At 57.9% G+C, this 27,899-nt stretch overlaps 1 protein-coding gene across 3 annotated transcripts; it reads right to left on the reverse strand.

Annotated features, from left to right (window-relative positions):
- Window positions 1-204: 204 nt before the first annotated feature.
- Window positions 205-27,214, reverse strand: TEX264 (testis expressed 264, ER-phagy receptor). Of its 3 annotated transcripts, none has more exons than XM_012925935.2 (6): window positions 27,092-27,214; window positions 26,086-26,153; window positions 23,380-23,674; window positions 15,094-15,315; window positions 4,143-4,311; window positions 205-779 (listed from the first exon to the last, which is right to left on the reverse strand). In XM_012925935.2, exons 3-6 carry the CDS (start codon window positions 23,635-23,637, stop codon window positions 499-501), a joined length of 930 nt encoding a protein of 309 aa, XP_012781389.2. In that variant the 5' UTR covers window positions 23,638-23,674; window positions 26,086-26,153; window positions 27,092-27,214; the 3' UTR covers window positions 205-498. The 3 variants fall into 3 exon arrangements, with proteins under 3 accessions (XP_012781389.2, XP_058534592.1, XP_058534591.1); XM_058678609.1 differs by lacking the exon at window positions 27,092-27,214 and adding an exon at window positions 26,411-26,487; XM_058678608.1 differs by lacking the exon at window positions 27,092-27,214 and adding an exon at window positions 26,343-26,387.
- Between the last annotated feature and the right edge of the window lie 685 nt (window positions 27,215-27,899).

A 27,899-nucleotide genomic window follows, 5' to 3' on the forward strand; every position in this document is an offset into this window, starting at 1 on the left:
GTGCAAATGCAGGGGCAGCTGTCCCTTGGGGTTACAGCATGGGGGGCAGGGCCTCTGACATCCCATTCCATAATTCCAGGGGTACCTGGCCATGTTCCTTCTCCTCCTGGGACTTGGGGGAATGGGTAGGGCTAAGGGGTCCAGCCCACTTTAGGCCAATCAGTAGAAGGCTTCTCAAGGTGAAGGAACTAATAACAACCCAAATCCAGGTGAAACGAGAAAGTCATTTGTTTTATTCTGGGTTCTGGAAGCTCCAATGATGAGTCTTGAAAAAAGGTAACAGGGGCAACAGCCCCAGGGGTTGGTGCTGCTAATAGTCCCTGGCTCCTCTGGCCCTAGCGAACCAGAGAAGGCAATGAGGAGAAGGCTTAGCTAGAAACCTAGGGTTGTGGGGTATCAGTTCCCCCAGGCACCCCCAGTGCTGGCTGGAGAGCCTGTTCAGTTCTTTGGCAACCACACCTAGGGAGGGTGCAGCCTGCAGGTTGCTCTTGGCCCTTCTCAGGGGTACTGGGTTCCGGACGTGGCCCCCACAGGCTTCACCTCCGGGTCCAGCCGAGGCTCCCCCAAAGCCCCCTCGCCTTCCAGATCCAGCTCCTCAAAGGATGAGCCACTGGCACCTGACTCGCTGTAGCTGTGCTCACTGCGGGTGTCGCCGCCGTCATCCCAGACACCACCACCACTGTGGCTGCTGCGGGCCCCGGGCAACACGGTGGAAGCCTCGCGGCTGCTGGGCTGCACCTCCAGGCTTACAGAACTCGTGTCACTCATCGTGTCTGCTCCTGCAGCAGGGAAAGGGGAGCACAGCTTAGCCAGGAGCCCCCCACCTCTTGTAGAAGGTGGGGTCCAGCCACCAGCTTGGCCTACACAGTCTGTTCATGAATAATACAGCCTTCCTGCCTCAGGAGGTTCCTGTCACTGCTGCCCTCCGGCCTCTGCCCTCGGTTCTGCCCCACCCCCCTGGTCTGTCTGGTGCAGTCCTGATAGGGCCCAGGGAGAGGGGGAGAGGGGGGAAGCAGGAAAGGAGAAAGGAGAGCAGCTGGCTGCGCATACTCCTCCTCTCTTCCCCGAATTAGCCCCAGCTCCCTGCACTCCCACAAAGCCTGCTGCCCTCCCTCCACACCCATTAAGGGCCACTGCCGGAGGTGAGGAGCTGAGGGAGCACAAAGAGACCCGAGTGGTGTCCCCTTCACCCCTCCTTTCAGGCAGGGAAGAGTCCTGACTGAAGCCAGTTACAGAGCACTGACTGCCGGGCTCGAGGACTGGAAAACCAGCCCGTTCTCCAGCCCTCTTCTCCCATGTAGACTACTGTGGGGAGCAGCTGCATGTGAAAGGGTGGTTGGCCCTACCTCTGGCCCACCCTGAGCCCCCCTGCCTGAGAAGGGAACTGAGCCTCAAGCAGGAGGGACACGTCCCAAGAAACACTGAGCTGCCTCAGGAAGGAGGGTGGCAAGCACCAGCTGAACCAAGAGCCTTTACCTGCCCCGCCCACCCAGCACTGGTGCCAAGAGGTCATGGGAGCACCTGCTGGTGGCGGAAGCTCCCAGATTCCCCTGGCCTACTCCTTGAACTACCCTTCCTCTTAACGGTTTCACACCCTCACCCCGCCGGGTTGAATCCTCCGGGCGGACTGCGTGGACCCCACCCGTTTACCTCTTCGAACTACCCTTCCTACAACCTCTAAGCCAGTGGCCACTTCACTTGCCGTGCAATGAGAGACGCCCAACCAGGGCCTAAGGGTGCAGGCAGCCGGACCAGATAGAGGGTGCATGCATTCATCCTCATGGGGCTGGTGGCGGGGGGAGGGAGAGGGCAACTGTTGAATGTCCTCCCCTTCCTCACCGCTCCCCTGCCCCCCTACCCTGGCGTCTGACTCCCGAGCCAGGCGCAGCTGGAGTCTGCTTGGTCTTTAGGTTCTGTCTGGAGCTTTCCTTGAACCTCAGCTGGGGCCTGGGTTAGGGGCGGGGGACTTGGGGTGTGCTACCCCAGAAGATGTCCTCTAGGTTCCACTGGCAGAACAGAGAGGAGGCCTGCAAGTGCCCAGATGTTGGCCGGGGTGGGGGTTGGTCCTGCTTGTTCTGGGCCCTTGGGAGGAAGGAGGAAGGCAGAAGGCATGTACCATGCAGAGGAGGAAGCAGCGCGGGGCTGAGCCTCTGGCCAGGCGAGGTTCCATCTGACCGCAGGCAGCCCTGAAGCCCCTCCCTAGGTCCTTGAATGATGACCCAGGGACCCAGAGGCCACAGGTCTGAGCAGCACAAGGGAAGGGACCGGCTTCTTCTCAGCTCCATGAGAGTGCCAGTTTGATCTGCACCCCTGCCCCTTACCAATGACTCTCCTGAGACCACAGGCTAGGATGGGGCCTGCCTGCTTCTTGGAAGACTGCCTCCTCCCTCCCAGCTTCTGGGCTAGTGGTAACCAGAGAAAGAAGTCCAGAAGAGCCTCCTGCAGGCCAGGGCTTACCATCCTGGGATGCCAGCCCCTGGGGACAGGAGCAGGGAGGGGCCGTCCCTCTAGTCCACCCTGGTCTAATGAGAGGAGGCCCCTGGGCCCTGGGCCTGTGTCCCAGGAGGCAGGAAACGCAGGGAAGCCTCCCAAATCCCCATGACTGCTGGGGCAGGGGCTGTGAAGCCGCCACCTTTCCCTCAGGCCCTCCCTTCCACCCTGCCCACAGCCAGTGCCAAGATCAAATATTCATCGCCTCTCTGGAGCTAAATAATACATCAATGTAATAACAGGCGTGAGGCAGTTAATCACCCCCTTTCACCTCTCCGCCCAAGCCATGGCCCCAGCAGGGGGGCAGGCAGGGCCAGCCTGAGCCTCAGATAGCTGGGTACCCTCCACGTGCACGTGTACACACACACACCCCACACATGCTGCTGTGTAAGGAAGGGGCGTGCACCTGGTGGGCGGATACCCCAAGTCCACCCTGGGTGTAGTGCCAGGCCTTGTCAGAAGTGGGTAGACCCCCTGGCCCCCAACCAGGGAGTGGGTGGGCAGCCTAGCATCCTAGCAGAGGGGGAAGGAGGACAGACTGAGGATCTGGGGGTGAGGGGAAGTAGGGGAGCTGTGGCTGCAGCCAGCTGCACTGGGTGCAAAGCGGTCCTTCAATGTCCCTGGCAGCCAGTGTTTGGGAGGGAAGGAAACTGGGTGGGTGCGCCAGGCTGGGGGGAGGGGACGAGGCAAGCAGAAGAGGGCAGTAGCAGGAAGGTCAAGGTGCTGCCCCTTCTTGCCCTGGGGGTTGCCTGGGCCTGCTAACCTTGTGCCACGTTCCATGCCCACAGTAGAGGCACTGCTGGGCAGAAGGGAGCAGTACCCCATGGAGGTAATTAAGTGGCAGATGAAGTTAACTGTGTTGGACACAGGCCCCTAGGGAATAGAGACTGTCTCCCAGTACTTGCACAGCTCCCCTCCACCTCACCCCTGCCAACACATGTCTCTCTAGGGTGACCTTGGCTGTTGAGGACTGAATGGGTAGATCGCCTGCTAAAAAAAAGGGGGGGTGAGGGACAGTCCCTCTCCACTCCCAGACATCTGCACTGGGGACAGTCCAGATCATGAGAGATCAGATGGCGAGGTGGGGGCTGACAGCAAATCAGCAGACTGTGGGCCTGGGTCTGAGGCATTATGGATGTAGGTAGGTATGGGCTGGCTTCAGGCAGAGGGGCAGGAGGCTGTCCTTGTGGCTCCCACTGCCTGTTCCTGGCTTGGTCTTTGGCAGGGAAGAAGCAGGGAAGAAGCAGAGAAGGTGGACAGCCTGGGGCAGGATCCTACATTGGAGGCAGGAGAATCCCCTTGCACCCTTCTTTACCCATCTCTCTCCCTGACTCTACTTCTGAGCAGCCTTGGCCTCCCTCCCCTGCCACCTCCTCCCCGTAGTTGTCAGTGGGACTGTTTCCAAGGGTACTCTTGTTGCTCCCAGAGGGAATCTGTGCAGGGTCTGTGTATCTGAGTTGCTGAGGGTAACGTGTGTGAATTCACATCCATCATGTGGATCCACATGTCATAACATGCGCCCGGGGGTGGGAGTATAGGCACCCCTCCTTTGCCAAGTACAGTCTGGCATCCACAGTGCCAACCCAGATAGGGAGGAGCTGCCTCAGTCATGTCCCTCCAAGCAGAGGCCAACTCATCCCTCATCTTCCTACCTGTGCCATCCACCTGGGCATCGCTGGACTCCACCAGCCCCCGGCTTTTCCGTTCTGTCTCCTTAACCTCAGGCACATAGAAGTCTCCCTGTCGTGCCAGCGGGCACATGAAATGGATCTGGTCTTGCTGATAGATCTCTAACCGAGGGTGGGCACACAACTTCCGCTCCTAGACAAAGAAGGACAAAAAGCAGGGTGAGCCTCGAGGAGCCCCTCACTCACTTGGTCCTGGGTGGCCCCAGGAAATGTCTCTGGGCTGTTCCTGTTCACAGGGCTGGCTCCGCTTCCCACTGTCATCTTTTCTGAGGAGGCACACACATGGAACAGGGACCTGCACTCCAGGTCAGTGGTTCCAGGTCCAAGAGGACAACTCCCTCCCCCCCAGGTCAGGTGCTAGGAAACTTCAGGAGCCTGCTAATCCTAAGTGTATGTTTGGGACCAACACATGGTTCTAAAAGGCACTGGTCTCACAAAGACAAGCAGCTTAGCACCCCTGGACCAATCTCAGACAGGGACCCAAAACCATGTCAGACAAACCATGGGACCCAAAACCTGCCAAACCATGCCAAAACCATGTCAGACAGGGACCCAAAACCATGTCAGTGCATCAGGAGACTTTGACCCCCATCCCTACACAAGTGCCGACCCAGAGAGAGCAGACAGTAGGTGAGGCCAGTGGCCCGGCCCTTGCAGACGTGTGAGCCATGCAACCCACACACAGGTTCCAAGCTCGCAATACCCCTTCCACTCCTGCTGCCCTGCTGGTTCAAGGCCATGTCAGCCTTTGAGACTATACCCACACCGTCTCCCACGCAGGGCCAGGGTGCTGGTTGAAGGAATGGAGGCAGACGTTAGACTGCAGGGTGGCAGCTCAGCTGGGGCACCTGCGCCTGGAGGCGAGTGCTTTCAGGGTATTATAGTCTCTCTGTTGCACACCGACTATGCCCCACCCACCAGCATGCAGAACAATGAGCGGCAGGCAGGAATGATGAGGACAGGGGTCAGGTATCTCTCGCTCTGGAGCTCATCCCCCTGGCCTGTGCTGAACCACAATTACCCACCAAGACGACTGTGAGGCCCTGCCCGGCCGCCGCTCGCTTGCCAACCTTCACAACACGGCTATTTATAGCGCTGCTGGCTCTCGCCATGAGCTCCGGAATGAGCCTTCCACTTAGCAGTAATGAGGGACTTAGCGCCTGGCGGGGAGACGCCACTCCAGGACTTTCGTGTCGCTGGCTAGGCCAACCCTGGGGGCTAAGGAGTCTCCTCCAATTAAAGCAAGGAAAGAGGAGGTAGTGGGCACATGGAGGACAAAAGGTAGGAGCGAGTAGGAAAGGTCTGGGCAGCCGGGACCTCAGGCAGCAGGGAGCAGGGTGGGCAGGTGCGTGTCGGCCACGTGAAGGGTGGACAGCATGGGTCTGGCAGCAGCTCGGCCTTGAACGCTGTGGGTGATGGGGCAAAGCTTCTCATGATAAACCTCTGTGTGCTCAGCAGCAGAGCGGAACGCCCCAGCCCCAGGCTTCCATGGTCAGGGAAGCAAAGTCATGATTTTTAATAGTTTGGCTCTGATGTCTTTGGCCAACCTGTCTGTTCTCTATCTCCTCCACCTGGTGAGTCCACACATCCAGCCCTCCCATCCCAAAACATACCTGTGTGCCTCCACCCCCCAACATACTACCCTCCTCCCCTGCCCTCACCCACTAGGCCAGAAAGGAGGGGCCACTAGACTTTGGGGTCCCTTCCAGTACCAGCGCTCATGACGGGCATCTGTTGACTTTGAGCCCCACCTGGCAACTTGGGCCCGGATCAGCAAGGCTCCCTAAAGGAGGAGCGTAGCTCCTTCACTGATGACTGAAGACCAGAGAGGTGTCTGTCCCCAGATGTGGTTAGGGCATGGCTTTCACCAGTGCCCCCACATGCTGGGCAAGCAGAGGACCCAGGGCAAACAGTGCCCAAGTGACTGTCTTCCTGGGAATTGCAGACAGCTTAGGGGTGCTCCCGGAGTCTGGGAACAATGAGAGTATCCTATCCCATGCCCTACCAACCCTCTCAGGTCATCTCCCTGGCTTTCCTTCTCAAGCAGCTGGACAGCTGCAGGGAGGATGGGGAGGGGCAGTGCTCTCTCTCTCCTCCCTCTCTGCCAGGCTGGGCAGCAGGGTGGGCAGCACGAGGCAGCCACCCGGTGCCACCTGCTCCGCCAGCCCCCTTGTTGGCAGGCAGGCGGCAGCTCTGCGGCTGCTCTGCGCATCTGCCTCCTCCGGAGAGCCGGGCTCTGAAGTTGCCTGGCTATGGACAGCCCCGTTGCCATGGAAACAGCATCCTCCATCCTTGCCGTCGCCTTCATCTCAAAGCCATCGGGGAGAACAGAGGAATGGGGGAAGACAAGAGGATGGAAAGAAAAGTATAGCCTGGCTACACAACCTTTCCTTCCCTGCCCATCCCACCCTTCTCACTGCACCCACACTGGGTAGGGGGAGTAAGGGGTCACCAGCTGCCTACACCTGTCCTCAGGTCACTGCAGAGACTGCCTGAGACCTGAACCCTGCCTGTCCCACCCCCCCTGCTGCCTGAGGGTTCTAGCTCAGAGCTACCTAAAATCCCATCAAGTGCTCAATCTCAAACCATTGTAACACATGCTGGGTCCTGTCAAAATTCAAACTCTGGGGCAGGAAGAAGGGGCTTAGAGTCGTGCCCATAGCCAGTCCTGGAAGAACCCTTGCCCCTCCATGCTCAGCCAGTTTAGCAAGCACAAGTCTGGTGGGGGCAGGAGTTGGAGAGAAAGGAACAGGCTAAGCATTTGCACTGTCTCCCGGCAGGACAGGACCTTTCCCACCTGGCCAGGCACAGCCTCCAAGGGAGGGCAGAGTGGCCCCGGGCTGGCTCTCGGGGCCTCACTGAACAGTAGGCGCCATGGCCCAAGCAGCATGTTGATGAACTGGTGAATATTGGAAAATCATTGGAGGACAGCGAGGCCAACTGTTTCTCCCTTCAGCTAGCCCCAGGGAGCCCTTGGAGAGCAGACTGCCAAGAGCCAAGGACAGCATCTCAATAGCACACCAGGCTAGGAACGCTGGGTGAAAGAATCTACATGGGCCTGGGGTCCATGCAGCCCCAGGCATACCCCCTTCCACATGCCAGGGAGCTAAAGGTATGGGAATTGTTGCTGGGCCAGGGGAACCATTGGGCCATCTGGCAAGCCCACCGCCCAGAACAGTTCACTCCCTCCCAGGCACAGACTCAAAGCAACTGTGGGCGCTTCTCCTAGGTGGAAGCAATGCAGATACCTGGTGGTCCTTGCCAGCTAACAGGAAGAAGGCAGTGAATTCTGTAAGGGGCCATGAGGAGCTCCAGGTCCAGCTGGGAGGAAAGGCCTTCCATAATTAGAAACAAGAAGGGCGCCTGGAGACTATCCATCTCACAGGGATTTCTAGATCTTCGCTGCCCCACCCTGCACTGACACAGGTTCACCTGCCCAGGAAGGGTTTGCAGACCAGGGAACACCAGCTGACTGCCTCTAGGGGCCACCAGGTCCTTCTGAACTATGGGAGGGGGAAGAGGGAGCTCAGGCTTTTGTGTGGCTTCGGTCAGAATGGAAAGCAGATGAAGCACAGAGACGCCAGGTCCAGGCTGGAGAAGACTGGTGGCAGATCCCACTCCCAGGCTACTCAGGGGCTGGGTCTGCTGAGAGCATCGTGGCCACAAATGTCCACAAGGAGGTGGCCATGGGAGTGGGACGAGGTGGAGATAGCACACTTTCCAGGTGAGGTTGGCCTGACTGACTTCCCCATCCCTCACGGTCCCTCCCTTCCTGCCTCACTGGAATCAGGGGCCCTATTCTACCCATCACTCCATGCCAGGCTGGGCAGCCAGGGGGCCACACAACTGGCCAGCAGCTGCTGCCTCCAGGCTGGTCTCTTCATTGGGTGAAGCGATGCATGCTCATCTTTAATTACAACGCCAACAATGAGTGCCCGCCTTCACACAGCAGTCCCTGTTGGGGGGGGCTCAGGCTCCCCAGGCTCCTCAGTCATGTGCGAAGGCTGAGGGGAGCCACAGGGAGCTGCGCTGCGCTACTAGATTGTAACCTTGTTATTACTCTGCCCTGAGAACTTTCCTCAGCTTCCCTCCCATCCCCTGCCAGGCCTCCGGATAGCTTCTGGCCAACAACCTCAACCTGACACTGGGCTGCTGGGATGGGGGGAAGAGGGCGTGCCATGCCAGCAAGGAGGACCCACCTCTCTCCCCTCATAGCAGGAGCTCACAAGGCTCTGAGAATAAGACACGCCAGGAGACAGGGAGAGACAGGCCTGGTGGAGAGGTAGGTGCAGGAAGGGTGTCAGGGCAGGACCCGGGAGCCTGGGCCTGATTATGGCTAGCTCCCGCTGGGCCTCAATTACCCCAGCTGTGAAACGAAAGGATTAGAACAAGTGTTTTCAAAAGAAGGAGGGAGCTGGAAGGAAAGGATAAAAGCACTACTGCTTCCAGGGAAGACAATTACAGGCTTCGAAAACCAGAACAAGCCCTGCTTGACCACCAGGAGCTCGCTGGAACTCACCACAACCTGCTGTTTTATGCCCCAGTGGGCCAATTAGCAAACAACCCAGAAGCAAGAGATAGGGTCCTCTTGGGGCAGTGCCAACCTTGAATGGCAGAGGATGGCAGAGAAGCCAGGCGGACAGGCAGGACCAGGCCTGCACAGAGGCCTGGGGAGGACTGCAGAAGTGGGGAGGTGTGAGGGAGAGGGAAGGGAGGCGGGGTGCTGTGCCTGGCACCCCAGTCTGCTGTTCCTGCTGCTGCCACTGCCTGAAGACTTTTCATTTTCACCTCTGAGCCGGCAGCCCGCCACACAATTTACACCTCTGCTCATCTCCCTGGTGCTACCCGGCCCTGGTTTCCTATGCAGTGAACACCAGGGTGGGTGTGGTGGGGAAGTGGGACAAAGCTGATTTCCACTACGCAGGCACACAGGCACAGGCCTTCAAGCTGCCAGCTGCCTGGATCGACCAGGAAAGTCCACATGCTACATTCTTGCCAAGCCTTCTTCTCCAGGGCTCAGGCCAAGAGATAAGTCAGCTCAGCCCTGCTTTGGCCTTCTCAGGACCTCGTGGGGCAGAACCAAAGGGCTGTGTTGAGTGGGGGACAAGCACTGGCAGGGTCCCAGGTGCTACCTTCCCAATCCATGGGCTCCAGAGTGTCCCCTCCAGGACCCAGCAACTCTCTGCAGCTGCTGCAGTCAGGGACCTTGAGTCCTGCCCGGTTCCCACACAGTTGAGCTGCAGACTTATTATCCAGCAGCAGGAAGGCTGTGTGATGTATATGGAGCCGGAAGAGTCAGAGGGGAAGGACAGGTGGGCAGGTCAGAGGGGAGAGGAGACAGAGAGTCAAGGGAGGGGAGGGCTCAATTTTTCATCTCCTAGCAGCACAGCGCTAGCTCCTAAGGAAGACATTTCCGGCTGGAGGCCTCGGCTCTCCTCCCCACAAGCAGACAGCTGCCTCTCCTCATCTGAGCGCTCTGCTGAAGGGCACAGCTGCTCCCTCCCTAGACTCTCTCCCTAATTCCCAGCCCTGAATCCCAAGTCTTCTAGTTTGGGAGGCCAGTCCCGTCTTCCTGGAGAAGGAAATGGCAATGGCTCCACCTCGTGGCACTAGACACGCCTCAGTCCCCAGGGGCCTGCAGGGCTGCCAAGCTCCGGTGAGAGCTGGTATTTTAAGAGTGGAGGCTCCCACGCCGCCCCAGCAAAGGCTGGCTTTGTGCTTTCCATCCAGGGGGAGGAGGGAAAGGGAAGGAGGAGGCGCGAATGAAGCCAAGAGGGGTTGAGGAGCAGGGGCCAGGGGCCAGGGGCCAGGTGGGCAGAGGAGAGAGGTGTGGATTCCCATGGGTCCTTGAGGGGAGCTAGGGAAGGCCTGGCACGGAGGAGAGTCTCCTCGTGACTACCACTTTCAGCTAAGAGCTGGGCTGAAGTCCCAAGAGTCCAGCTCACTGGCCCCGGCTGGATGCCACTGTGGCTCATCTGCTGGGACAGCGCCAGTGGCTCCTGGTGCCTACAGAGGTCACGAACCTAACCTCTCTTTCCCCTTCCCTGCACGCCGGCCTCACCGATGCCCATACCTCTGCCTGAGCAGCCTTTCTTCCCAGAAACCACTGCCCATTCTTCTAGGCTCCACCCACACACCCCCACTCATGGAAGCTGCTCTGCCTTCCCCAGGGACTATATTTCTCTCCACCTTCCCTGGCCCAGGTGGAGAAGATGAGTGAGAAAATGGTACTGGGGGCTAAGGGTGCCCTCCCAATACCAGAACTGATTCCCGAGCAGGTGGTGGCCCCAGCAGGTGAGCCAGCCCTGCAGACCCAGCAAGGAAACCTGGGAATGAGTGAGGACATGAGACCCAATCTGCACGCACCTGCAGCAGCTGCTTCCTATGCCCGGAGCAGCTGCCAAGGCCACACTTAATGAATGCCTGCCAGGCACATGGGCAGTCAGATCCTTCTTGTCCTTTGCCTCTGGCTCCCACAGCATCTCCCAGGCCAGCAGCTATGCCCGACTCCAAATATCTGGGCTGGAGACTGAGGGTCAGGTGTGTGCTGACACAGTGCTGACACGCCAGGCTCCGTCGCAAGTGTATCCCAAACTCACGGAGTCTTCAGCCTTTTGGTTCCAGCTCCACACATGCCAGGAACAGATGGCAGAAGGCACTGAGGGACACACCTCAATCCAGGGACCCAATCTAGACTGTCATTGCCCCATCCCTTGACCTTGGCTCACCTGGCCTCCCCAGGCCTCCAGCTCACCATCTATAGAGCACTGGGGGTGGGGGGTGCTGGCCTTGCCTGGGACCCTGTGACTGCCACCTCGCTGGTTTCCACCGCGATAGAGCTTAGTAGACGATTGCTGAACAAGGGACTGGGTTGAGGCTCCAAGAAGACCTCCTTTATCCAAATAAAGCCTGGATCCCTCTCACGTTGGCTGAGCCACTGATGTCCTGGTTCCAGCATGGACTCAGGCCCAGCCAGGGACTCTCTCAGGGACCCGGAGACAGGCTAAGAGGACACACATACACCCCCCCCTCAAGGTCGCACCTCTGAGGGAACAGCCGTTTCCATAGGTCTCCACGCTATGCCTCCAGCTGGCTGTCCCCAGCTCTACCATGCTCTCACCCTCTAATGGGGGGTCAGTTATCTCTGTGCTAGAGACACCTCCAATTGCTCTGCTCCCCAAGAACCAGCTGCTTTTCCTGGGGGTAGCACAAGAGGCAACCCTGGTGCCTCTCGGCCCCACCCACACAGCACCCCACGGCCCTGTAGTCCTCTGGTCTGCTACTACAGAGCCTTCCAGCAGAGCCTCACAAGCTCTTTCCCCCACCCAAAGCTGCAAAAAAGCCTGCTCTGTAAAAGTCCAGGTCCAGGACGCCCCCTGCTGGAGCAGATGAAGGTCTACAAGCAGCCCCACCCCAAACTACCAGCCCCAGTGTTCCAGCCCCCGCCAGTGGGCAGGGAGGCAAGGGGACTGCGGTCTGGGGGTCTGGGGTACCCGTCCTTTTGATGTCCCTGGGAGGCCGAGCCCAGCTAACTACCTTTCCCAAGTACCTCCTTGGGCACACTACAGCCACCCCATTACCCATTCCTCCTCCTCAATTCTGGGGAAGCCCATGTCTGAACTCTGAGGCCTGCACTGCCCAGCCAGCCAGCCAGCCAGTCAGCAACACTGCGTGCACAGCAGCTCATGTCTCTCTCCACCTGGAGAAGCTGGAATCACTGGACAAGAACCCTCTTCTGAGAACAATGGGTTGGGGTTTACATAGAAGATTCTGGAAGTCAGGCTAGGCCTGTCATACACTCTGGGTGACTGCCCTCCCTCTCCTCCCTGACCCCTCAAATGCTACAGACAGACACGAGGCAAATCCTGTGCTAGGGATCTCATACACACACACACACACACACACACACACACACACGTGACATGGCATGGGGCTCCTAGGCCAGCCCGTCCATCACTCAGTCCTGATCTGCTCCAAGTGCCCGGGATCCTCCCTGGATATTCACTCAGCCTGGTTTCCACGTCACAGTGAGCCTGGAGGCTTGGCCGTAGCTCCAGGCTCACAGCTGGGCCCTGTCCCTTCCAAACACTAACGATTTCAGGCAAGCTGAGTGCCCTCCAGCAGCTGCCAAAGATACTCCCTTCACAACTATCCGCCCTGCAGGCCACCTCCCGAGATCCAGCTGGGTTACCTCCTCTTATGGAGCGATGGGGCACACAGTACCCGGCGACCCTCAGGCACACATCTCAGTGTGGCTGGCCTGGGGTGGGGGGGGGGAAGTAAGAAGCTTCTGAGGAGGGTGGCAGGTTTCCAGCTGCGGTGGCTCAGGCTGCGAGAATGGGGGAGGCTGCCACTCGGGCCACGGGCCACGAAGCTGGGATCTCACCTTCTCTTCCAGACTCCCTAAGGGACATCCTGACAAATGCTTCCCTAGTTAGGGGAGGGGCTTCTCACAGCAACCATTGGGTCCCTTGTCCCCTGAGACCAGTGCTGCCCCCACTCAGCTCAGGTACATCTGCACCTGTCAGGAGAGAAGTGGCTGCCCCTGACCTCCACCCCAAGCTCCCTGAGTCCCAGGCAGCCCTGCCTGCCTGTTTGACAGTCCTTAGGCAGGCAGGTGAGCCGGCCAGCCCTCCTTCCCTCTCCCCGCCACCTCCTCAAACAGAATGCTGACGGCGGCTGTCATTCCATTTGAAGAGCCTTCACAGCTGCCCAGATCCAGTGAGAAAAGGGAGGGTGTGTGCACTGGCAGAGTAAGGAGCACCCAGAGGCTCGTTAGGAGCCTCCCTCTAACTAACCCTAGGGCAGCAAGGGGAGGTGGCAGGAGCAGGAGGGGAGTGTCATGCTCTAGCGGCACTGCCTCCCTTCTGGCCACTCTGTCTCGTGGGGAGCTGTGGCTGGGGCACAGGGCCAGACCCTTCCTCATCAGGGAGACTTCACTCCCCTCATGCCCAACAGCCCTGGCTCCCAGGTGAGAAGTCCCCCTGGCCCTGTGCCTGCCCTGGGAGAACGCAGCCCAGAGCACAGCTCCCAAGGGAGGGAGAGGGAGAGGGGGAAGGGTTTTCATCAAAGAGGTGACGTCAAAACCAGGCAACTTGTGAAGCTGTCAGGGGCCAGGAGATTTGGACAAAGGTGTCTAAAAATAAACCCCTGAAGCCAGGAAAAGGTTGTGGTGGCTGTGCTGCTTCACCACCACACCACAGGCCTGCGCACCCTGCTTTGAGCCCCAGAACCTGACCAACTCTTCCAGATGAGCCCCGAGACTGAGGGCATGGGCAGGACTACAGCTAGCACTCCTGGGCCCATCCCTGAGGGGAAAGCAGGAAGCCCCGAGTGGTCTGGGCCACTGGTGCATCCCTTCCCGCCCTCATCCTCATTCCTCCATGCTTACCAGACTAGCAAGGCCACCTGCAGCACATGATCGAGGGCTCCACTCATTCATTCTACAGAAACTCTTGCACCTCTGACCCTGGGACCTGTGAGTACCCACTCCATCACCAACACCTTGTCCCTGTCCCAAAGGACAAAGTCCCGAGTCCACCAAGCTTGTCTCGCTCCCTGGCCCAGAAGCACTGGGCACACCCTCAGCATGGTCCTTGCTATCCCCTGCCTACTGGCCCCACAAAGGCTAGGAGCCACAGAGTAACCTCCCAGTTCTGAGCCATCAGCAGGGTAATGGCCCCAAACACACACACGACCCCAGTGTTCCCTGAACTCTGGGCTCACCAGTACCTCTGCCGGCCCCAGCCCCGCCCAACTTGGCTGCCTCTCAACCCATCTCATTGGCACAGATCAGGTACTCCCACAATCTTCCAAATGCTGTGCCTACCTTCCACTGTGTGCCCTCCCGGCTGCCTGGGCTGGAATCAGAGCCCTTTTGTGATTGCTTTGGCAGCCTCCCCTTGCCAGCTGCCATGCCAAGCAAAGCCTACCTGTTCTAGCCTGAAATAAACAGGCCTCAGCCCTTGTCTGCACCGCCATGGCCACTGGCACAGGCCAAATTACACCACTCATGCTGCGATTCACAACAACCTCACAGGTACTTCCACCGGCCCCTGTGCCTGGGGACAGGAAGGCCCCTCTGGTACTGACCCAGCTCCGGAGCATTCCTGTACCTGCAGTGACTCCCTACCACACTGGGACCAAACCTGCGCTCCTCCCCCTGCTCTACCCAGGACCCTCCGACCACCCCTCCAAATGCTGCCCTGGTTACCTAGCCTGAGTGGGGACACTCCTCCTCACCCCATCCTTTCCTGGCAAGCTTCCTGTTTCCAACTGACACTTGCTACCACTCTTCTCAGTTCCCTGTACACGCTTATTCCTTGCATGAGCATCACACAGCCCATGCAGCACAGCATCTGGCACACAGACCCTCAATCAATACCAGTTAAATGAATGAACAGTAACCACTTTCCTGGTATCCACATCTATAAAACATTTATACCAGGGAACTTGGTCACACTTCGTGGTGGCTGGCCCCTCCCCATCCTTCCTGCAGGCAGGCTGGGCTGCTGCCATAGCTTATGATCAGGTCATGCAGAGAAGAGGACAGGGCCTGCAGCAGGTCCTCCCCAGGGAACAGGTGTGTAAGTCCAGCAGAGTCTGTCCATTCATCTGAGCTCAGCGTATGGAATGAACATGAAGGGTGTCTCTGGCCAAAACCAGGAGCAAACAGACCAAACCAGGTTTCTGAATAAGCTAAGTGCTTGGGAGACACATTAGCCTCCCCTACAAGATTATCAGCATCTACAAAAGATGCCAGCGAGGCTCTGCCAATCTTCCTGGTTCCACAGACACCTGTTCTGTAAGAGCAACACAGTGCTTCTTTCCCCAGGCCCTGACCCCTTCCTTCCATCCCGGTAGTGCCCCCTGGGAGCTGACTGCTCTCCCCACACCCCACAGGCCTGTGCCTCACCTTGATGTAGGCATCCAAGGCAGGATGGACACGACGGGCAGCCAGCCAGATAGACAGGGCAGTGGTATAGGGGAAGATGGCCGTCACCACGTGGCTGGGAGCCGGGAAGGAGAACAGCTTGAAGCCCAACTTCTGGTAGAGGTGGATGAGCTCGGGAGAAGGCGATTCCTCACCTTCGCTCAGGATGCTACCCACTGCACAGCGGCACTTCTCAGATGGCACCTGGGGCGGGAAGAACAGAGGCGGTGTCAGAGTTGGGCCAATGTCTGTGGCCCTCCCTCTTGGGTCTGTGCCCACCAGGCCAGGATGGAGCCGGTGACTTTCTTGCTGCAAGCTGTCCATGGCTCTCCTGGCACACCCCGCTGTTGGAAGTCCTTCCATCCCCAAATGCTCTCCCCCCTATTCTGGAGTCCTAGCTTGCTCTTAGCTCTCCAGAGGCACAGGGAAGGGCAGGATGCAAGGGACCTCTGAAATATTACCCTCTGCGCAGCCCATCAGTGCCCAACAAGGAAGCTCCAGTGCCTCCTGGGGTAACCCTTGGGCTCCCCACCCCCAGAGGCACCAGCAGACCTCCGGACTGGCCAATCCTGAGCCAGCCCAGCCCAGCCATCTCATGACCCCCCAATCTCCTGCAGGAGAGCAGGCCTCACTGGTAGAAAAATGTTGATAGGTAAGAGAGCCCAACTGGGGCAAGGGAACCAGGAAAGGACCCTAGACCTTCAAGGATCATGCCCCTGGTATGTGTGTGTGTGCCTGCATGTGTGCACTCTTATGCTGAACGAGATACCAGGTCTCTACCATGGGATACTAGAGGACTCTGGCTTGCTGATGTCATTCTATGAGGGGTCCTCCTCCCAGCTCTACACAAGGGTCACCTGCTGTCACCAGGGCCCCAAGAAGACCTCTCCAACCTCCCCACTTCCCGAATCCCTTCCTCCTGGCTAAGCCTCAGAGGGCCAGCTTCCCTCAGATGGGGTCCCTGGGTGAACCCCAAACACGTCCTAGGACCAACCTGAGGCTTCTGAGGTCCAGTGCTAGGGCACCTCCCTCAGCAGTCTCACCCTCTGCTATCTGTGTGCCACACCAGCTTTCTGGCTGTGAAGTCTGTACCAGCTCTTAGGCCAGGGCCCTGCTGGAACGCTCCTGAACCCAGGACCTGCACCATTGGTCCTGTGCTTACCAGGGGTCACCTCTAGTTCTTGTGGATTTTGTCTCCTTGCTGCCCTCTTGATTCTCAGGGTATCAAGGCTGGTGTGGAGCTTTGGTGGCAGGCAATATGCCAGAGGGACATCGTTGGAGAGAGGCAGGCCAGGGTGAGGTCATGGATTAACCCCTTAGGTTCCTGGGTGCCTCATTCCTTGAGATCTAGTTCTAGAACTGTCACCTTAGAGGAGATCCTTAGCCCAGGTTTACAAGTTCAGCTAGTGCTCCACAACAATGGCTGGTCATTAGCAGTTGTGATGTAGTTCCAACAGTCCATCACCGGGCCTAGAGTGCCTGTCCTCCGTGCCCATCCCACAAGCTGGCAGGCACTCTTGGGGAGTGTTTCAGGGTGGCTCAGTGACTCTCTCCCCACCCCAACCTCCAGAGTCTACAGTAAGCTTTATTATTCACTCCAAGTCTACCTTGCAACAATTGCTTCTCCGAGCTGTAGCCCTGCCCTATCCTACCCAGAGAAGAGATGGCTGCAGTACCACCTCTAGACTCTAGATGGTGCAACTGCCCCTTTCATACTCTAAGACTACTGGCACCACCAGATAGGCAGGGGGTTCTGGCAAGACCACCTGTTAACAGGCCAAGGGCCAGCGCCTGCCACAAAGTCCGGCTGCTGTCTCTGATAACCTGTGTTACACTAAAGAATTATAGGTCTGATGAAGCAATGGGTGACAGGCCACTGGGCTGCCTGGGTGTGGGTCCAAGGGGCTTTCTTGAACCATTTCAGCAGCCTTCATGGGGCCTGCCGGATCAGCACCCAAAGTGTCCCCCAGAAGCACTGGGACACGTGATTACCCAGCTCAGCTGCTCAGCACCTCCCAGATGACTCCAACTCCCAAGCCTATCACATCAAGCAGTCTGAGCATGACCACACAACCCTGCCCTGATTCGTCTACCTCCTCGCTCACTAAAACCCCCCTTTCTTCAACCCCAGAGCCCAGATGTACAGGCACCCCCGCCTCAGCCATGCCACGTAGATGGCCGAGGCGGGGACGGAGCCAGGATGTAGCCCAGCCCGCCTTGCCAGCCTCCTCACCTGTCACACCCCCACCCACACCCACATGGAACTATTTGCAGCTCCCAAAACATGCCACGTCCTCCCATGCTTCCTGCCTTTGCGTCAGCGACTTCCTTGGCCTGCAGTGTCCTTCTTCACCCTATTCCAGAACCCCTTCTGCCTAGGAAGCTCCTGCCCGCTCTGGGACACTTGCCTCAAGCCTCCTCCTCCCCAAAGCCTCCTGTTCTCCAAGCCAGGCATTCCCCTCCTCTCTGGTCATAAATACCCAGGAGGGGGTAGGTCTGTGCTGTGCTGTGCCCACGGATTGCCTGACTCTCCTCATGTTACATCAGGCTTTGAGGCAGAAGGGTCAGGGGCCCTGCGCACACAGAAGGTCCTTAGTATATACTCAGCAACAGTATACACAAGTGCATGTGCACACACACATGAAACCTGCCACAGGAGTACCCTTCCTCTCCCTCCACTTGGCCTCATGGGCTGGGCTGCGTGAGGCCTTTTGGGAAGGGACAGTGGGCCCAGCCTTGCGTTCCAAGCAGGCAGCCCAGGTCTCCCCACAGCTGGGACTCGGGAGGACCCAGAGTCCTAGAGAGGTGCACTGGGTCCTAGCTTGGTCCAGCCCTTTGCTGGTGCTCAAGGACAAATCCTGGGCGACCTATCCTTTGAGCATAGTGGCAGCAGGTCTGGTCACAGCCCTCCTCCCCACTGTGCTTCCCTGCCTGTGCTAGTTATGGCCAAGTCAGCTCTTGTCTCAGGTGTAGGTACCTTGAACAACGTCTGATACAGGGAGGAAAGGGAACAGGCTGGGATAGCTAGGGGCCCAGTCATGGGGTGTGTCCTTGAAATCCTCGGGAGGTCATTGCCCTAGAGCTGGAAGCAGGACTGGGCTTTCCTGGGAGGCTGGGGCCACCATCCCCAGCTAGTAGACAGCCTTGCTACTCATTCCCTGGGTTATTCTAGGACCTAGCCCACTTTATCTTTGCTGGTGCCTGAGTCAAATGCCCACCTGGGCTTGGCCTGGGCTGCTCAGCAGGTGGTAGTCTTTGCTTAGGGCCCTTGCAGACTGCCCTATACCCAGGGCAGGAAGGGTCTTCACTTGTGGTATTGGGGGATGGCTCGGGCAGGGAGTTCCTGGGCCCTCTCTCTTCCTCACATACCTCCCAGGAGTCCCATCTCCTTTTGGCTGCCCCTCTCCACCATGGCAGGGGATCCTTGCTTCCTCCAGCTGGAGGCTGGTAAGAGTTCTGACTTAGTGTTGGGCCGCTCTCCTGTCCCTTCCCCACATGGGCCTGAAGCCCTCCTACCCCCTCCAGAGGTCAGATGGCCCCTGGGGAGGAGTCAGGGATTGGTGTCTTCTTCAAGGGTTTAGGCATGGGGGCTGGGCTGATACTTGTTGAGAGTGTGAGGCTACCCCTGGCATCCTATCACCTGGGGCTCCTTTCTAGCTAAGAGCTTTTTGAGTCTGGGAGCTGGACTAGACTGACCTCTGCCAGGATCCAGAAGAAAGAAACGATACCAGGTTGCCCAACCCAAACCCACCACTGGGTTCAGCAGAAATGTCCAATCCAAAGCCCACAAACCGTGCAACCGACAGGACTGCCCTGGTGCCCCACCCACATCAGTCTACCCAAGCTGGAGCTCCCCAAGGTGATGGTGGAAGCAGAGGCAGTGCCCTTCATGTGCATTGGGGCTTGAGGCGGGGCAGGGAAGCTACCAGATGCCAGAGGCTGAACACTAGACCTCATGTTCCCTCCTGGCTTCTGCAGACCAATGTTCCAAGGCTCATGCGTCCAATGTGCCTGGGTGGCTGGCAGCCACAGGCCCAGCAGACCAGGTACCAGCAGGGACACCTGGGCAGGGGGCCAGGCCTGGGGGAAGGGAGGGTCAAAGGACAGGCCTGGGGCCCTGTATAAGTTCCCACTTGTGAAGTCTCTACCCCACCCCCCAGCATGAACCTAATGTCAGCTGTATCTGAGAGGACACTCACCCCTTGTCCCAGATGCTGCTTTCTGTGCACCACCAGCTCACCAATTCCACACAGTTTTGTGCAGATGGAATGCTGTCGACCCTGCTCCTAAAGCCCAGAGAATCAAGCCACTCAGCAAAGGTCATCTGACAAGGCGGCACAGGCCCAGAGCTGTAGCACAACACTCACGGCCACTTGGATAGAGGGACAAGCCTGGCTGGCAACGGGTTGTACAATGGCGTCTCCCTGTGCTGCACCTACACCACATCTTTTTTTTTTTTTTTTTTTTTTTTTTTACCTACACCACATCTTACCCAGCCTTGGCAACCTGCAGAGGCCTGGGACTTAGGCCAGAGGCAGGCCAGGTTCCTGAAAGTACAAAGTAACCACAGCACAAGGCCCTCGAGAGGGCTGGCTGCTGAGGCTGCTGAGAACTGACCAGTCATCTCCCCGGCCCCACAGACAGAAGCCTTGAGCAAGGAATCCTTCCAGCCTTATCTGATAGGCAAGAAGACAGACAGTGAGAGGTCTAATGACCCAGCCAGCGTCACCTACTGCTAGGCAGGGGAGCCTCAATGCAAAACTCACAAGAGCATACCTGGGGTCTGTTCCTTTCCACCCACCTCCTTCCTCCCAGGGGCAGTTCTAATGGGCAAAGGGGCTCACCTCACCACATCTGCCCCAATCTCTACCGGACTCCGACTAGTAGAAAGTCACCACTGGGTGACGGGAGGCCATGGGTGCCCTCGCACCCTCAGCAGGTGTCAGCCCAGCCCCCACGTCTAAACCCTTGCAGAAGATGCCAATCCCTGCCTCCTGCCCGGGGGCCATGTGACTTTTGGAGTGGGCCATCTGACCTCAGGCCCATGTGGGGAGGGGACACGAGAGCAGCCCAACGCTAAGTCAGAATTCTTCCCAGCCTCAGCCCCCACACTCTGGGCCTTGCATGCCAGGGAAACAAGGAGGAAGGCGGGAGGGGGTGGGCTTTGCTGACAGTCCAGCTTCCCCAAGACAGACCCAAAGTACCACCTGTTCCCCACCATCCAACTACCCGGGCCGAGGGCAGGCTCCAATCCCAGGTAGGGACATAGGCAGCAGATCCCAGCCAGTCACAGCCAGGCAAACTAGTGGCCACACCCCTCCTGCCTCTGGCAGGCTCCCCACAGGGGTCAACAGGCAGGTTGCTTAAGCCCCAAACACATCAGCGGAGGTGGCAGGAGAGGTTAGGGCAGGAGGTGGAGGGCAGGCTGGTGACAGGATGAACCCACAGGCATAACAACAATAGCCCAGTGACAAGGACCTGCCTATCCACAGGCCAGAGCTGGCCAGGATCAAGAGGAATGCTTGGGGTCCTCTCAGACTACCCAGGGCCTCACTAGGCCTTTTTCAGGGACGAGAGCCCCCATACCCATCCCAGCTCAGGACAAGAGCCAAGGCTACGAGCAGGTGTGGCTAAAAACCTTGTTCAGTCTCCACCTTCCAGGGGGTGGGCAGCACGCACAGTCAGGTGCATTTGTGAGCTGCTCACTTACTGCCCCACTCACAGAGACACAAACAAGCCTTGCTTCCTCCCCACACTTGTGGGGAACAGATTCTGGCTCCCGCCGGGTTGGGTCCTGAGTCCAACACCACCATGGGAACTGATGCTGTAGGCAGCCTCTGGAAGAGCAGCAAGTGTGGGTCCTCAGCCATGTCCAGGACTGAGATGGGAGTCTCTCTCCTCCAGGCTTCACTTACTGACATCCACACACTGGGGGTTTAGGAGAGGGAGAAGAGTGCCTTGGTCCTGGGGGTGCCCCAGAGCCCAGCCCAGAGCCTGGTACAGATCGGAGGATCACACATGTGTTGAATGAAAAATAAAGTGTGAGGCCACAGCATTTCACTCCTACCACTGGCACCTCAGCATTCCTCTCGCTCTGTACTGTCGGGAGGATGGACCCAGAGGCCTCAAGTCCTGACCAACCCGTCTGTGGTAGCCAAGCGCATCTAAAATGTAGGGTTCAAAGTTTCCTTTTACGATCTCTACCAGGCAGACAATGCACTGTCTAGCTCCTGGAGTATGGGGGAACCCAAGAATCCCTGAGCCATTTCAGGTACTAAGGTGTGCCCTAGCCAGGAAGGCAGACATGGGTGTCTTCTGGAATGACCTCAGAATGGAGGGGCTGTCTCCACCTGTTCATTCATCCCCTGTGCTAGCCAAATGCTTGCTGTTGGCCCAAGGGCTGGAGCTAGGTCCCAAGTACACCCTTTGCTTGGCCACTGACATGTGTTGAGGACCAGGTGCTGGAGAGAATGGCTCACCTGAGTCACTTAATCCTTGCCAGCAGACCACATACAAAGCAGGCACTCTAATTTTTTCACTGTTCTGCAGGTGACCACACAGAGGCTCCAATGTTATACAATCACACATCAGGTGGGCACTTGCACTAGGGGCAAAGTGCGGTTTCCAGAACAGGCAGGTGCGCCATGCCAAAGAGGCAACAGGTAACTGCGTGACTCCTCCTTCTCACACGAGTCTGGTAGAAGAAAAGGGAGCAAGGGAGAAGACAGGAGGGGCAGCCCGCCTGCTGCTATGGGAGGTGGGCATCTGGTCCAGGAGCCTCCCACTGCCCGAGGCCTGTCCACCTCACCTAGGCCCCGGCGCTCTCTTCTTGTTAGCACCATCTCCAAGACATGTGACTGCAAAACCTCGGATGAGGCCTATTTATCTCTCCCCTGGGTGCAGCTTGATCACATGGATGGTTCCACACCTCATCTCCTTCCCTTCTCTGCCTGTCCTCCAGCCAGCTTCCTGAACCAAAGGGGGCAGGTGGGGCCTCACCCTCCCTCCCTAGCTGCTGCATCTCCCCACGGTCCTTTAGGTCTCTCTCTACTCACTATATGCCTGCTAGTCACACATCCCCTGTTAACTAGCCCAGGATTCTAGCCTGGGCTAGAATAACTAGCCTCTGTTTCTGCAACTGTCTGCCAAGTGGCCTTTGGTAGTAAGCAAAATTCTATCTGTTGTGCGAAGGCCAGGTGACTCCACCTCCTCTCTGAAGCCCCGCCCCACCCCTGGCTGACTTGGGAGGCAGCCTCTCAGAGTTTTAAGGACACTGAGCCCAGTGTCCTATGGGAGAATCACTTCTGTGGGGGCTGACTTGCCAACTGCATGGAGTTTCTGGAAGGAAGGGGCTGGGCTGAGCTGTCTCCTGGGCACCAGGTGCATGGCGGAACTTGGCACAGGGGCAGAATCAGTGTGTTCACCCAATGAGCCAGCCATTGTAGGGGAGGCTGCAGGGCTTGCTCACCTGCACCCTCCAGGTAGGCAGGTCAGAGCTGGGGACAGGAGGTAGGGAGGTGGGGAAGGAGGGTTCCCCATGCTTGGTCTGGTGTGGCTCAGATCTAAGACCTGAGAAAGCCTTGGCAGATTTGTTGGCCCTTCCAGCTGTGCGCAGCACCACCCTGAAACACAGTAGATTCTACATGGGTAAGCCCTGACTCACCATAGCCACTAGGTGCAGCCAGACGCCCACAGGGTGCCAGGCATGCTGGGGGAGGCTCTGATTCTCCAACATCCTGGACATTCTGAACAGCTCATCTGGCTACACTTGGCTGTCTCTCAACTGGACAGCTTGAGGGCTAAGGAGAGGCTGCCGCTGGACCAGGGGTACCAAAATGGCTGACACCCAAAGGCTTGCCCTGTCACAGCCAGGGCCAGAGGGTGAGGGAACAAAAGACGACAAAATCCCAGAGTGGGTAGAAGCCAAACGGCCTAGCCTTAGCACACATCAACCCCACCTGGACAGCGGAGAGCGGAGGAGATGGTAAGTGGAGTCAAGGGAACAAAGTCCCAGTAGAAGCTAGTACTTCACGGTGCTAGGGTCCACTGTGCTCAGAAACCCACGTGTAGCTGTAATCAAGAGAAATCAGACCTGGGTGAGCCAAAGGCCAGCGGATAGATGATGTCTGGAGCAGCAGCAGCCCAGGCTCAATCTGCCAGGGGCTTTCAGGCAAGAGAAGAGAGGTTCTGCAGGGAAGGCCAGCTCAAAGATCTTCCCACCCTAACCTCAATGCCCAAACTGCCCTGGCCCAGGAACCCTCAGCTTACCACATGGGGATTGTCATAGTAGATGGCGATGCAGCGGAGTTTGGGTGAGATGTTATAGCTCTGGTTGAAGAGCTGTCCGGTCTCAGCATAGGGTCCCACGTGGAACTTGTAGGCCATGGTCACGTTGCGGATGGGAGGTGAGCCGGCACTCACTGTCACCCCAGCCAGCAGCCCCGAGTATGTGGTGAAGGCCAGCAGTGTCAGCAGCAGCAGCAGAGTCAGGCCCCCGATCAGGCCCAACAGCAGCAGGTCCGACATGGCGCCAGACCCCCCAGCGCAGCGCCCCTCAAGGCAACTGCAAAGGAGACAGAAGCCAGAGGAAGCTGGGAGCCTGCTCTGACTAGCGTGCCCCACCTGCCCTGCCTGCCACCTGGTTCTGGCCCAATCTGAGCCCTGTCTCGGGTGCCCTGACCCAGGAGGGGGAGGAGCCAGAGGTGTTTACATGTAGAATGACCTAGAAGGCAGCTATAAAGGATGACTGAAGCCACAAGCCTCTTTATTTCTTAATCATAGCCAGGGAAGCTCCTGAAGCAGCAGTCAGCTGGCAGCCCCAGGCACACCTGGGGAAACTGAGTCACTCAGGGGCACAGGAGTGAATCAGCCATGGACATACTCCTGCCCCTGATCGGTCTCTCCCACCATACCAGCCAGCCTACCTTTCCACCAGTGCCAGCCCCACCCCACCAAGCTTCACTGAGGCTGATGGGGCACAAGCCAATATCAGGATCCATACAGTTATCATTAGACAGGGAGGCCAAGAGGAACAAAATCCCAAGGCTCCTCACACCTGGCCTATGGGCTCCTTGTTGCCTGTCATGTTCACCCGCTTGGAACCAAGGGAAGAAACCAGCATAGCCTGAGCAGCCAGAACAAAGTGCAACACTAAGCTGCCCAGGCCTGAGCCGCCAGCACAACCAAGCTTCATCCCAGTCTCCCAGCCCATAAAATGACTAGAGACAATGAGGAGGAGGCAGAGGCTGCTGGAAAGGAAGACACACAAGGAACTAGCCCTCTTCTCTACAGGGTTACAGTTGTCCAGCAGGGGGTGGGGAGGTCCCAGCAGCCCACTTAAACACCAAGGGAAGAACCCAAGCCACCTGGGATGCTTCTGACTCTAGCTCCCTGGTAACGTGCACTCCCAGGAAGCAGCAAGTGATGACAGCTCAAGTACTTGGGTCCCTGGCACGTGAAATGTTGGGCTCCTAACTTCTACCTGGCTTAGCTCTGACTGTTCACAAACATTTCAGGAGTAGAAACAGCAGAGGGAAAATCTCTGTGCTCTGAAACATCCCATTTTAAAACAACTAAATTAATATCTAACACGTACAAAGTTCTGGAGTTGAAAAAGCAAAGCTTTAGCTCTAGGAAAATTTAGGTCCATGGAAATACATCCTCCCCATGGGTTCTGGGTTTTAAGATTTTATGTGGAAAAAAAATCGTCTTTGGAGCCAGTAAGCGTAACATTTGCCCTTACAAAGAAATATATTTTTTAACTAAAAAAGAAAGAAAAAAGATTGTACTTGAAAGGCAGAGTTAGAGAGAGAGAGCAGTGGGGACAGGCAGAAAGAGAGATGGAGACGTGTCTTTCATCTGCTGGCTCACTCCCCAAAAGGCCTCAAAGCCCAGGGCTGGGCCAGGCCAAAGCCAGGAGCTTCCCATGAAGGGATCCAAATCCTTGGACTATCTTCTACTGCTTTCTTAGGGTCAACAGTAGGGACCTAGAATGAAAGCGGCATGTCAGGGACTTGAACCAGCCGCTATATGGGATGCTGGGAGCTGCAGGCAGAGGCCCAACCCACCATACCATGGCATCAGCCTCAAGTAAGTGTTTAAGCCTCTGGTGCCCTGACATCCTCTCTCACCTATCTGTGTTCCTGCCTGTCATTTCATTACCTTTTCTTGCAACCAATTCTTCCTGCCTCCAATTAGTTTCACTGCTATTTCTTTGATGGTGACACCAGATCTTCCATTGAGCACTTATTCTACACCAGACACTGTCTAAATACTCAACCACCTTACGAATCCTCAGAACAACTCGACAGGCATATAGCAGGATGCAACAGGCTGCAGGCGACACGTATTGACCAGAGCCACCTTGACCAAAACACAGGCAGGCAGGCAGGGGAAATCGAGGAGTCAGGCTCTGAGGCCACCATCCCACTTTCCAGTTTCAGAAAGGACCAAACAGGCTAGCACTGTGACATTGCCAGTTAGGCCATCGCCTGCTACGTCAGCATCCCGTATGGGCACAGGTTCTACTTTGGATCTAATTCTCTACCAACAGCCGGGAAGGAGCACTGGAAGATGTTCCAGGTGTTTGGAGCCCTGGCACCCTCATGTGAAACATGGAAGAAGCTTCTGGTCAAGCCTGGTGCAGCCCTGGCCATTGTGGCCATCAGGGGAGTCAATCAGTGATGGAAGGTCTCTCTCTCTCTCCCTCTGTGTGATTCTGACTTCCAAAATAAATAAATCAATCTGCTTAAAAAGAAAAAAAAAAAAGGAATGAAATGCAGGCTCAAGCATTTCATCCAAAGCACACCACCTGCCTGGGGACTTACCTTCAATCACAACTCCTGTCCCTCAGGGAACTGGGGCTCCTGTCTCTTCTTCCTCTTTCTAAACTGCTGTGACAGAGGAGGTAGGGGTAGGCTCTTGGGGCGAAGGTAAATTTCAAGCGAAAAGGAGGAAGGGCTGCGGGAAGCTCACCTGAAAGGTTGGGCTCCCTTCTTAGCAATTCATGGCATCCAGTGCCGGCTGGGCCCGAGTGCTCCAGGCTGGGGACAGAAAGCCACAGTGACCCAAGCCCAGGAAGCCACCGGCGAGCCAGACACCCTGCCCTGCCTTCTCCCTTTTCCAGCGAACGCTCCCACGGAGCCCCCCCACCACGGGCACCCCCACCCCTTTCCGCGCCCCGGGGGAAAACAGAAGCCACACCCAAGCCCCGCCACACCAAGGCTCCTCACTGGGGCTCTGTGCCCGCCCCGTCTTCCTGGAGAACTCTAGCGCCGATCGCGGGGGGGGGCCGTGGTACCCTCGCTCGGGCCTCGGTACCTTCCCCGGGGTCGGAGGCGGGGGACCGACGCCTCCTGCAGGGTGCAAGCGGGCGTCAGGGCCGGGTGCCCGGCGCCGGCTTCCTGGAGCGGCTCACGTGCACCACGGTCGAGGGCTGGGCTCTTAAAGGGCCCTACGCGGCGAGCAAAACTTGGGCTGTTGCGGAGAGCGGGAAGCCCGCGCCGCTCCAGGGAACACCGGAGCGGGAGAAGGGTTACTGCCGCCTCCGGCTCCCGGCGCCCAGCTCTTGCTTCCAGGAGCTCTTGCTCATCGCAGCCTCGCTTGGTTAGCCCAGCCCCTTCCTCTTCGCTCTCGACCCTCACGCACCTCCCGTAACTTAAGGGACGCTAAAGTTTGCAGCCCAGCCAGCGAGACGCGGCTTCAGGAATGGGGGCGGAGTTAAACGTGACTCCTGCCTCAGTTTCCCTCACGGTCCCGGGAGGCGTCCTGAAGCCATGAGTGAGGCGATGGGCGGGTTCCCCCACATAGTAACGAGAGCTGGCCCAAGGTCGTGTTCAGGCCCTCGGATCCAGCCGACAGGCAAAGGGTGGCCCCGGCTGCGAAGAGTCCTGAGGTCAAGCCAGGGAGCTGGAAGCAGACATGGGAAACGGGCGCAAGCCCCGGCTGGGGACACCTCTCCCTGCTCGGAACCGGCCCTCACCTCAGCAAGCTGCCCGGCGCGGACCCCGGTCGGCACAGGAGGCTCGGGGTTCAGTGGCGGAGCCTGCGCGCGCCCGCCGCTCACGCACCGCTCCGCCCCCTGTCGCGGCGGGACGTGGCCGTGACCGTGGGCGCGTGCGTAGGGACCTGGAGGGCGGAGGCCTGCCCCGCCCCGTCCTCATGGCAACGGGAGCGCGCCAGGCCCCGAGGAGGGTCTGGGTTAGCTTGAAGCCTTGCAGCCACGACTCCGGGTACTTGGGAGCAAGTCACACCGGCTGGCCAGCACTCAGAGCCTGGAGGGGCGGAGTTGTGTGTTGGGGGAAGGGGGACCCAGGACTGTCAGTCTTCGGCACTTGCATCACTCTGCCTCTGGCCACTTTCTGTTGCTGAGGCTTCATAACAGTTGGTTACCAAACGATGCTGAATCACTTGCTTTCAGCTGAAGATAAAACCTAACCTGGGGACTTAGGGGGGGAAAAACCCAGCAGATCCAAACTGTGGAGGGCGCAAATACCTCCTTTCTGCCTCAACTCACACCCAGCTGCTCCCCTTTCGTGAGCTCAGGAGCTGCCGACTTCTGGATCTTTCATCCATCCGTTATTTATTGAGTGTCCAGTCCCAGCTAGGGTGGCTTTAAGGCTTTTGTGGTAGGGTAGGGTAGGCAGCTCGTTCAGAGTCACGGGCTTGGAAGCCACTCCCGCTCCACCATCTAGGTGTTCCCTCCTGCCCACTTGTGATGCTCACCTATCACCTGGAATCTGAAAGGAGGCGGTATTGTATTGCGTAACCACTCCCCTCACAATCCCAAT

This window comes from Ochotona princeps, chromosome 21 (genome assembly GCF_030435755.1).
Source record: "Ochotona princeps isolate mOchPri1 chromosome 21, mOchPri1.hap1, whole genome shotgun sequence".
NCBI classification, from domain to species: Eukaryota; Metazoa; Chordata; class Mammalia; order Lagomorpha; family Ochotonidae; genus Ochotona; species Ochotona princeps.

What these genes read in the sequence shown, in the direction of transcription:
- TEX264 (XM_012925935.2), bottom strand. Translation starts at nt 23,637, where the DNA reads ATGTCGGACCTGCTGCTGTTGGGCCTGATCGGGGGCCTGACTCTGCTG. An exon ending in ACTATGACAATCCCCATGTG is followed by an intron (nt 15,316 to 23,379) that starts GTAAGCTGAGGG and finishes TTCCCGCCCCAG; the next exon opens with GTGCCATCTGAGAAGTGCCG. An exon ending in TGCCCAGGTGGATGGCACAG is followed by an intron (nt 780 to 4,142) that starts GTAGGAAGATGA and finishes TCCCTGCTGCAG; the next exon opens with GAGCAGACACGATGAGTGAC.